Source organism: Rhinopithecus roxellana, chromosome 5 (assembly GCF_007565055.1).
Source record: "Rhinopithecus roxellana isolate Shanxi Qingling chromosome 5, ASM756505v1, whole genome shotgun sequence".
In the NCBI taxonomy this organism is placed as follows: Eukaryota; Metazoa; Chordata; class Mammalia; order Primates; family Cercopithecidae; genus Rhinopithecus; species Rhinopithecus roxellana.
Window position 1 is genome coordinate 170,800,939 of NC_044553.1, and position 12,234 is coordinate 170,813,172.

Sequence of the window (12,234 nt, forward strand, 5' to 3'; positions counted from 1 at the left end):
CACTGCAAGCTCCGCCTCCCGGGTTCACGCCATTCTCCTGCCTCAGCCTCCCGAGTAGCTGGGACTACAGGCACCCGCCACCACGCCTGGCTCGTTTTTTATATTTTTTAGTAGAGACGGGGTTTCACCGTGTTAGCCAGGATGGTCTTGATCTCCTGACCTCGTGATCCGCCCGTCTCGGCCTCCCAAAGTGCTAGGATTACAGGCTTGAGCCACCGCGCCCGGCCAACAATAAATTAAATATCTTACTTTACAACCACCTTTTACTTCACCTCTCAATTCTTACAGTTAATTATGGACAATGAAAAGAATAATTATGGCTCCAAAATAAAGGCCTTAGAATTATTTTAAATTGATTTAAAGAAATAAAGTGACTGTAAGAATGAATGAGAATTATCTAAAAAAAAGGGATTTATCAGAACTACTGTTTCCATTTTAGTTAGAAATACAAACCATGCATAAAAACATTCAGTTTACATTTGAACATCTTAAAATTTCTTTAAATCTGGTGCTTAAGACCACAACAGAAGGGAAAAAATGAAAAAGTAAATGTGCCTGTCCCATTCTGGACTCAGTGATAGTTGTGATCAACTAGCCAGCTGGTGTTCGAAACTATGTTCTTAAAAACTTGATTTTGGCCGGGTGCGGTGGCTCAAGCCTGTAATCCCAGCACTTTGGGAGGCCGAGATGGGCGGATCACGAGGTCAGGAGATCGAGACCATCCTGGCTAACACGGTGAAACCCCGTCTCTACTAAAAACTACAAAAAACTAGCTGGGCGACGTGGCAGCGCCTGTAGTCCCAGCTACTTGGGAGGCTGAGGCAGGAGAATGGCGTGAACCCGGGAGGCGGAGCTTGCAGTGAGCTGAGATCCGGCCACAGCACTCCAGCCTGGGTGACAGAGCGAGACTCCTGTCTCAAAAAAAAAAAAAAAAAACTTGATTTTAAATGTATGTATGTTTAGAAAGAAAGAGAATGCTGGAAGCTATTAAATTTTTCAGAAAACATGGTTTTCTAAAAGATTTAAAACAAATGAACTACTGACAAAAATAATCATTTAGGAAACTAAGTTCTGTGACAAATGTAGCCACTTCATTTACTGAAGTACAGAAAAAGTCTTAATAATGTTAAAGAACCTATAAAAACAGAGCCTTAAAATATACTCATTCTAAACCCTGAAGACTAATTACATAAAATCTTTTTTCAATAAATATTTTTCACATTCACTAAGCATTCCCCTGCAACAAATATTTATTGAGCCAATAAACTTCCACAGATTACTTTCTGGTGAGATCTTTTTATGCATATTCAAATCGGTTTGTTTTTAATTCTATAACAATGAGATACTGAAAATCTATTTACATATCACTAAGCAATTCTACACCACCTATTCATTTGGTGACTTTCTATGAATACATATCACAAACAGCAGATTTATTCATGGAAACTGGCATTCAAATCAAATTATACTTCAAATATAGTCAATTATTGTTATTGTGACAGTTATGTTCTATAAAATCACCACAAACACTGAATTTGTGAATATGTAATTGCTGCTACTAGGGGAAGTATAAGGTTAGGTTCCTGCAAGACCCTGGTCACAACGTTTTCATCAACTGATCAATATATAACACATATGTACACATACATATATGTACACATACAGACCATATATAGAGATACAGATAGATACAGATATGGCCTTTAATTTAAAATGGGAGATATATATATATATATATATATCAGACAGACAAGAAAAGATGCTTATGATATATTATTAAGGGAAAAAAGGAAAGTTAAACAATACTATATATATGATTCCTTCTGTAAAAAACAAGAAACAATTTGCTTATACTATATATGCATACACACTAAACAGCTAACAAGGAAGGAACTTTGGCAATTCCATTTTTTACAATGAGCATGTGTCAGTTTTATAAGCATACAGTAGATTCTCAAAAAATGTTTTCTTATTATGGCCACTTAAAAAATGAAATAATGTGATACAAAACTCATGTTGTTTCAAATGACTCCTATAATCTTCATGTATTCAGGTAAATTCTGCTAAATATAATTAAGAACAAACACCTCATATTTCAAAGACAGAATTTCAGTAAAACATTTTCAAAATGTTCTCAAAAATTCACAAAAAATGTTCTCAACACTTGCCAATCCCCTAAACTGAAACATTCAATGATTTGCAACAGGGATTCAGAAGTTTTCACTATATGGGTAAATATTTTGCGCTTTGCAGGCACACATGGTCTCTGTACATATTCTTTGTTTTTCTTTTTTTTTTTAATAACTCTTTAGGAATATTTTTCAGATTTCTTAGCTCAGAACCACACAAAAACAGGCCACAGACTGGATTTAGCTTGCTAGCCATAGTATTCCAACAAACCAGCATTTAGAAGTCTGATATTTTAAATATATTACACCAAAGGCATCAGAGGTCACAACAGTTGAGTTTTATTCTACATTAAGTAAATAAGGTAGCATTATAGCAATTAAAATTACAAGTTGATTAATATATTGAATTCTATATGCTAGACTACAAATCAAATGATAGAACAGAGCAAAATAAATTTCAAGCATTTATATTATATAACTGTAATCAAGAGTGTGCATGTGCATGCTTGTAAAGCATGCACTTCTCCGCTTGAAAAAAATCAGCTGAAATTTAACTACCATACACATCAAAGCTCAAGTCTCCTTTTATGATCATTAAAACCATTCACTCATTTAAATAATCAAAACTAGTAAGTGATTTGTTTTAGAGATCATCAATCCCTGAAAATTAAGAACTAATCAGAGACTTGTAGTGACTTATTTGGTTTTAATTTTCTAATTTATAAGAGATATTATAGAATATTAATCAATTGCCGGGCACAGTGGCTCAAGCCTGTAATCCCAGCACTTTGGGAGGCCGAGACGGACGGATCACGAGGTCAGCAGATCGAGACTATCCTGGCTAACACAGTGAAACCCCATCTCTACTAAAAAATACAAAAAACTAGCCGGACGAGGTGGCGGGCGCCTGTAGTCCCAGCTACTTGGGAGGCTGAGGCAGGAGAATGGCGTGAACCCAGGAGGCAGAGTTTGCAGTGAGCCGAGATCCGGCCACTGCACTCCAGCCTGGGCGACAGAGCGAGACTCCGCCTCAAAAAAAAAAAAAAAAAAAAGAATATTAATCAATCTTCTAAAAGACTACTCTTTGGAAGTTTATATTCTTGAAACTTTTTAATATTTACTGTGTCAATAACCATCAATATACTACCTTTTTTCCTCTGAAAGATAGCTTTTATACGTTTGATTTTATCTAAATTTGAAAGATCTTCATTATTATCCAGCTGTTACTATCAAATGAAAATTTCATTATGAATAATAAACTGGGTCAAAGTAAAAGTCTAAAATGAAAATTCATCCTGCAAAAGTAACCAAATACCATCATACAATAATCTTACCTAGACTGGTGGGTTTTATCAGTTCATCCAGTAAATCATAAAATGGTAATTTTTGAAGTTTTATATCCGGATGGACTGGGTGAAGAGCTGACGTAAGATGTGGGAGTTCCAGTTCATGTTTAGGTCCCAGAAGAGAAACAGGGAGTAATGGCGATGATGCAGGGTGACCATCGTAAGTGAGTTGTGGAATGGTAGATGGAGACAAAGTTGCTGGCATAGGACTTGAATGTACGTTGGGGATGGACAAGTCTGCAGGCGTCATGATTTTCTGCGGGAACCGCCGCCTATAGAGTTCCTTAATTTTCATTTGTACAGCAGGACTACAGCCAGCCTTTAGCAAATGCAGGGCTTTTGTGAGAAGTTCGTGTTTGCGTCCGTGCTTGTTCCTCCCAGCGTAGCCCAAAAGTACTTGGAGTTCAGAAACTCTAAGGCTCATAACCATTTGCTTAGAGGAAAAACAAAATATAAAACATTAGTATTCCAATAATATAATTTACACTATTAAATGACGCTTTATTATAACCCCCTTCCTATGGTTTACTTAAGTAAATAAATGCCAGTTCACTTATAATCCTAATTATTTCAAACTTCAAATTTAATCATTTAACATAAGTAACCAAAGAAATTTAAAATTAATATTCATAAATTCATTGACTTCTACCCTTGGTTATAAGAAATATAGGATAAACTATACACCAGGGAAAACCACACCTCACTTTATTCCACTGTTTTGATGAAACTGTCAGGTATTTATCAAGCACTTATTGAGTCTCCAGGAGAATGTCGAATGCTATGTAGATGGTAAAACATAATGATGTGCCCTCAAGAATATTTTGTTTTCTTGGGGAAAAATTGTAAGTATATATGAAACAACAAACAGTCCACCTCAAACACCAGATGTAGGCAGGGTATCAATAGCTATTATCAAGTGTTACATTCTATACTAACTCTGGAATTTGTAGACTTAAGTTATACCTTTTTTGACCAATTATATATCAGATATTCTATTTGATATTTTCATATGGAATGTCATAATCTTTACAACTCCCCAAGGCATTATCCTGCCTGATTTACATATGAGGAGACAAGTTCAGAAAGGTTAGATAATTTATAAAGCCATAAAGCTACTAAGGAGTACTCAGGATTCAAACCCAGATATGTCTGATTCTAAAGCCCATGCTCTTTCCACTACACCACTAGGAAAAAGACAGAGCTGGACTCATATTACTGACTCTCACTTAACTTGCATGGCCAAGTTAGAAGTCCAGCAATCCAATTCATATGCCATAAATGTATGAGGCTGCAGTAAAGAAATCTATTTAACTTTGTTTACCTGTGTTCACAAACTTATTTGGTCACTGCTTCTCCTTTTTCCCCACCTACTAATAGGAAATGCCCATCTAATACCAATCCTCCCATTTCAAAGTGGTGGAAAATGGAATCCAAAGAGAAGAAATCACTTACCCAAGATCACAGAGCTATTAGCAGAATCCTAAAAGACTGCATCACCACTGACAGGGAGTATTAGGATAAAAAGACACATGTAAGCTTACCATTTGCTCTCTATTTCCCCAACTGATTCCTTCACCTCATACCAAATACACAAAAGCTATGCTGCTTTCCCTAACTCACCACCACTCACGATGATGACACCAGCCAATTCTTTGCAAGTGGCAAAAACATTAAGCAAAAAATAAAATACTGAGGAGAAAAGTATATAAAGAGCTTTATAAGCAACATAGCTGGTTAATCAAAGAAATACAAGTCGTTCCTCTACTTCTCTGGCTTGGAAAACTCTTTCCTCAGGGGTCAGCTTTTGTTAGCCTTTGCCCATTAGACCTGGTAGGATGATTTTTACTCTTTTTTTTTTTTTTTTTTTTTTTGAGACGGAGTCTTGCTCTGCCGCCCAGGCTGGAGTGCAGTGGCCGGCTCTCAGCTCACTGCAAGCTCCGCCTCCCGGGTTCACGCCATTCTCCTGTCTCAGCCTCCCGAGTAGCTGGGACTACAGGCGCCCGCCTCGTCGCCCGGCTAGTTTTTTGTATTTTTTAGTAGAGACGGGGTTTCACCGTATTAGCCAGGATGGTCTCGATCTCCTGACCTCATGATCCGCCCGTCTCGGCCTCCCAAAGTGCTGGGATTACAGGCTTGAGCCACCGCGCCCGGCCTTTACTCTATTTTTAATGGCCACTTTTCGTATCTGTATTTTAGCATTTATCTTGCTTTACTGTAATTTTCTGTTTACACAAGTGATTCTCTAACCAACCCAGGGTTCTCCATGGTACACAACCACATTACCCTCAGCTTCTAAGACTAGGGCCTTATAGTGGAAACTCTTCAAACGCTTGCACAATGAATGAATGAATGAATGAATGAACAAACAAATGAACAAACAAGAAAGGAGACCAGAAGAAAGGGTGGGAGGTAGCATCTAGAGTGATAACTTATCTAAATGAATGCTCAAATTCATGTTCTGTAGAGGCATGCAAAGATATAATGTAAACCTTAAAAACAAATTCTACCTAAATCTTAGAAATGTTTCTCTTTTTAGATGTTATCAAAGATTGTAAATAATTACTAACTATAATATCAGCAGGATATCAATTTCTCCCTACTCACCAAAAGAGTACAAAATACTTCTAAAGACTTTTATTATTTAAAAAGGAACAGGGACTTCAAACAGAAATGTACTATTAATAAGTAAACTGCTTTTAAATAAATAACATGAAACTTCAAGGATTAGAGGTTAAAAATAAATTTAAGTTGGCATGGGTCAAATGTACTGCATTTTACAGGAAAAAAAACTATAAATTTTAAAGAGAACTATTTCAACTCCATTATCCTAAATCAAAAACAAACCAGCAAAACTCAGTGACCACTGTAAACTCTGCATTGATGGCAGCTTTTGACTTTATTCTACAGGTATGAAGATTTAGACGCAATGCAGATATATTATTTTCCTATTTTTGTAGAAGAGTATGTTGACATTTCTCATAAAATCTCTTGCTTGACGATCCAAAAAAAGTTTATGACACAACAATAAACTTGAGAGCCCTCAATTACATTTTTTGTCTCTCTCTGAAACCAAGAATAGCAGCAGCAATAACAATACTTGGTACATAGTAGGTACTCAAATAGTAGCTGCGATCAGCAAGCCAAGCTTTTTAGTTTTGTTTGTTAAGAGACAAGATCTTGCTATGTTGCCCAGACTGTTCTCAAACATCTAGGCTCAAGTGATCTTGCCTCGGCCTCCTGAGTAACTGGGTGTTTTTGGTTTTTTTTTACAGGATTCATCATCAATTGTCATAATTATCAGGCAGGTACTGTTCTTGTTTATCAGGTGGGAAAATAAGACTTAGGTTAAGAAACTTGTTGAATGTCATGCAACTGGTTCTACTCCAACTGTGCTTTCTTTCACGCTATTAATATGCTGACTTTAGAGGACACGAACCACATGCCTTTTAACTGGAAAACAGAAAAACCTATTTGAAGATTAATTTATTTAACTCAATCTCCATTTCAAGCTTCAACATTTTGGCTTTTAAAAACAGGTGATTAAGATAAGAAAAGAATGTGTGTGGATTCAAATTAACCATTGCAACCTATAATCAGGTATTATGAAAAATCAGGTGGTATCTATTGCTATTATTGGAACAGCTGTTGCATACTCTTAAGGACTGTGATAAGCATGCAGTATTTTTTAAAATGAAATAAAAGAAGGGGGCGGGAAACACTGAAGCATCTTTCAACAGAAAAACTGCAAAGAAGCATAAAGCAGTCAATTCACAATGAAAAGTGTTGACAACACTGAGGAAAACTAAACACTAATACATTTGAGATGTTGAAATGAAATATATTTTAATCTGCATTTATTTAAGGTGTTTAAAAATCTCCATTTGTTAGCACTATAACAAAATGAATATTTACAAGTAAGGATTACATCAACCACTAGTACTATTAGAAATCATTACTTCCTCAGCAATTTCATAGCATTCCGCTGACTCTACGTCCGCAATTGATAGAGTTCTCAGAATCCTAGGGGATTTAGAATGCCGCAGAATGGTATATATTTTGAACACAAGAGCATTCTGTAAGGAGCAACCTCTTAAAACTAATTTTTTTAATCTGACAGACGTGAACACAATTTAAAAAACCAAAAAGTTGTACCAAAACAACAGCAGTTCCTTCCCCCTTTTACATACCCCACAATTTTCAAATCCCTAAGGCAACCACTTTCAAATCTTTTTAGCTAGTTCTTCTGGCATTTTTTCCTCTATATTCTATGTAGTAGGTCTATGCAGCTGTTTAATTTTTTCTTTGAGGACTTTACTGACTTCCTATTATAAAATACAATGGTGAGGCCGGGCGCGGTGGCTCAAGCCTGTAATCCCAGCACTTTGGGAGGCCGAGACGGGCGGATCACGAGGTCAGGAGATCGAGACCATCCTGGCTAACACGGTGAAACCCTGTCTCTACTAAAAATACAAAAACTAGCCGGGCGAGGTGGCGGGCGCCTGTAGTCCCAGCTACTCGGGAGGCTGAGGCAGGAGAATGGCGTGAACCCGGGAGGCGGAGTTTGCAGTGAGCTGAGATCTGGCCACTGCACTCCAGTCCGGGCGACAGAGCGAGACTCCGCCTCAAAACAAAAACAAAAACAAAAACAAAATACAATGGTTTAGTTCTGTTACATCTCCTCTCCTTCATCTTTCTATCATAATTTTTGGTTGAATCAATTGTCAGTACTTACATTATTACTATGGCTGTAAATAATATTCACAGCTGAGTCAAAAGTACATCATGATTACTCTTCCTTTTCTGTATAACTTTCCTTTCCTTACAGTTAATAATTACACCATTTTTCCATTTGCTTAGGTTTCTAGGTACCTACTGCTAATTCATCTGCAAACAGCTAAAAGTATTAACTTTCTTCTCAATATATTCAAATATATCAGGTAAATCAGTTTTAATTTATTTCCTGTAGCCCTCCACCGTGTTCCAATATGGACTGTAGGCTCTCCAGGCCTGGTGCACAATTATGATCATGGAATTTCCCTTTAGCTTATCCCGGGAATTCCCTTGTCTCTCTTTTATACCGGATCCCATTTCCTTATCCCACTACTTCCCCTTTCTCGGTTTTCTCTTTTTTTGTGGGGTATTTCCTCCAGCAGCTTTCTGAGAAGGGGGCACGATGTTTTTATTCCTTGCATTGTATTTTTAAAATCTTCATTTACCCTTACTACTGACTTTGGCTCAGTACACAGTTCTGGGCAGGAAATCATGTTCTGTCAATATTTTGAAGGCCTTTCCTTATTGTTTTCTGGCTTCCAGTGTTAAGAAGCCTAGTACCAATCTGACCCATAATCCTTCATAGTCAACTATATATGCCCATCTGGAATCATAGCAGCTTGTCTTAACGTGTTCTGAAATTTTACAATGTTGTGCCTTGGGGTTGGTCTTTTCTTTTTTTTAACTGCATAAACTGATAACTGTTGAGTCTTTTAAACTTAGAGATGTATGTCTTTCAGTTCTGGGAAGTTTTCTTACAATAATCTTCCTTCCATGTCTTTGCATTCTCTCTTTTTTTTTTTTTTTTTTTTTTGAGACGGAGTCTTGCTCTGTCGCCCAGGCTGGAGTGCAGTGGCCAGATCTCAGCTCACTGCAACCTCCGCCTCCCGGGTTCACGCCATTCTCCTGCCTCAGCCTCCTGAGTAGCTGGGACTACAGGCGCCCACCACCTCGCCCGGCTAATTTTTTGTATTTTTAGTAGAGACGGGGTTTCACCGTGTTAGCCAGGATGGTCTCGATCTCCTGACCTCGTGATCCGCCCGTCTCGGCCTCCCAAAGTGCTGGGATTACAGGCTTGAGCCAGTGCACCCGGCCCTTGCATTCTCTTTCTTATATACTTATTATTCAGACACTGGTCTTCCTAGACTGATTATCTAATTTTCCTTTACTCTGTTTTCTTTTTCCTTGTGCATTTTTACATCTCTTGTCTATTAGCTCTATCTTCTGGGATTTTCCTCAATTTTATCTCCTAACACATTAAATTTTTAATTTCCATGAACTCTTATTTTCTTTATGTTTCTCTTTTCTTTTTCCTCTACATTGTGTTATTTTTCTTTTTTGAGAATATAAATTGGGTGTTGATGTTGTTTTCTTCTTCTCCCTACATTGGTCTCTGTCTTTCGTGCCGGAAGCTTTCCTTAAATGAGAGGCAACCTTGGGCTGTGCATACATATTTAAGAGTAAGACACTAAAAAGATGATTGGAAAAATCTATGTGAGTGAGCAGACCAGGGTACTTCATCTAGAATAACTGGGCAATAACCTGGCTATTTTGTTTGGATTCCCTTTGCTTCCTTTTGTCTGATCACTTCTGACAGAGAGGAACAATCCAATCTCCTGCTTTGGTGGCATAAGGCTGGCTTCTAGTGTTCTAAGAGCAGAGTAGTGGGGAATGGGAAGTCCTCACCATTCAAGACAATAACATTTTACTCAATCCCTTTTTAGATATGTAAAACTTTGCAAAAACACACATACATATGTGTGCAAACTCTGTCCCAACTACACAGAGGCAGGGGCCATGTTTTGAGAAAGATAAATACAATAATACTCAAAAAACGTCAACAAGCAAACAGGCTTTTGCAACTGAACAGAAAGTGCTGGTTTTATTGTATCATTAGCTGTGACCTTCCATTATTGAAGGTTATGTCTACACTGTGGATAAGAATTAGGTACTTCTTGTTGAACAACATAATTACTCTTGTTCACACATCCCACTGCAGTGGTTTATGGGATTAGTCATAAAGCAGACTCTATATTATGAGTCTTTATCTGGTATCAATTTATAATGAATTGTAAACCAGAATGAATTCTGAAGACAGACAAAATAGGCATTTAATAATGTCATAATATTTCATTTATACTTTTGCCTTTTATCCACAAAAGCAAATGAATAATCACAAATTCTGTAACTGCACACATTAAATCTTGCACACAACAACAAAAGTATTTTATTATTTTCAAAGTCAGATTATTCATTTAATGGGACTTACTTTTGGATGACTACTAAATCTTCTCATTAGAAATTCTTAATAAGCAGCTATTAGCAATCTGTCAACAATGCCTCATTCAAGCAGAAAACCTAGTTAGACAGTTTCTATTCAAAGCAGCAAATCAGGTTGGTTACATACGTCTCCATAATCTTGTTTCACCTAATTTCTCATCTTTTATTTATTTCACAGCATAAGATAACTGGAAAATGACCTGTAGTGCCTACTCCTCTAGTTAATTTATCTTCCACCTCTCCAGGTCCATCTTATTGGCTGCACTGAGGTCCCACAAAGTGACAAAATATTGCAATTATACATAGAGATTCCACTCTCCTTTAAACAAAGTATAAACACTGTTGAAATGGTGCACCATGGCTTCAATTTTTGTTAGATAATTTAAACATCATCCTTATTTATGTACTACCACATTTCATGAAACTTCTATCCTTAAAACAGCTCCTTCTGGACGATAACCTGAACAACAACAACAACAACAACAAAAACATTAAAAAATACAGGCTCACGCCTGTAATCCCAGCACTTTGGGAGGCCAAGGCGGGCAGATCACTTGTAGGTCAGGAGTTCGAGACCAGCCTGAGCAACATGGTGAAACCCTCTCTCTACTAAAAATACAAAATTAGCCGGGCATGGTGGCACATGCCTGTTAATACCAGCTACTTGGGAGGCTGAGGCAGGAGAATCGCTTGAGCCCAGGAGGTGGAGGTTGCAGTGAGCTGAGATCGCACCACTGTATGCCAGCCTGGGCAACAAGAGAAAAACTCTGTCTCAAAAACAAAACAAAACAAAAAAACAAACAAAAAACAAATCCAACTCAGAACATTGTAACATTGGAGTACAATATTTTTCCTAAAAAGAAAAAGTTTAGGCCAGGTGTGGTGACTCACACCTGTAATCCCAGCACTGTAGGAGGCTGAGGCAGTAGGATCACTTGAGCCCAGGAGTTTGAGACCAGCCTGGGCAACACAGCAAGACCTCATCTCTACTAAAAAAAAAAAAAAAAAAAAATTAGCCAGGCCCATTGGTGGCACACACCTACAGACCCAGCAATTCAGGAGGCTGAAGCAGCAGGATCCCTTGAGCCCAGGAGTTCGAGGCTGTGGTAAGCTGTGATCATACCACTGAACTCCAGTCTAGGCAATAGAGTGAGACACTGTCTCAAAAAGAAAAAAGGAAAAAAAAAATTTTAAGGGCTTAGTTTAATTTTAAAATTTAGAGTGTAAATTCCTAACACATTGCCAAACTTCTTACGCAGAGGTGGGAAAATATGGCTCTTATTTAAGAAAAAGGCTGCTCTGCACACAGATGTTCAATAAATGCTTTTTGGATCCACGCACAGGCCCTAAATGAGTATGTATAGGAAGAGAAGAAAGGAACAACGAACACACAGAAATAAACTAGTCTTCAGAAACACGCGTAATCATCATATTAATTCAATTCCCAAAGGTTACTGAATACCTAACATATGCTGAGTAAATGTACAATACAATATAATGGTACTGGCATATACAGAATTTGGATTCTGGTACTGACATGGCCACTAATTTACCAAATTACAATCTTACAGGTTCTGCTTTCTCACTTCAAAAAAAAAAAAAAAAAATGAGGGATTAACTAGAGGTTCTCAAGGTTCCTTAAAATTTCAGAATTCAATTTGTAACTGTATTAAATGAAATTTTCTTCTCATTCTTCTATTCCTCTATAG

General features: G+C 37.4%; 1 protein-coding gene across 3 annotated transcripts in view; it reads right to left on the minus strand.

Annotated features, from left to right (window-relative positions):
• Window positions 1-12,234, minus strand: part of PIAS1 (protein inhibitor of activated STAT 1) — a 149,846-nt gene that overhangs the window by 112,643 nt on the left and 24,969 nt on the right. For all 3 annotated transcript variants that reach the window (XR_004057492.1, XR_004057491.1, XM_010363627.2), the window contains exon 2: window positions 3,464-3,908. Coding sequence is in view for 1 of the 3 variants with exons in the window: in XM_010363627.2 (XP_010361929.1) it covers window positions 3,464-3,908 (445 nt within the window). In the remaining 2 variants the exon portion in view is untranslated. The remainder of the gene's footprint in view (window positions 1-3,463; window positions 3,909-12,234) is intronic.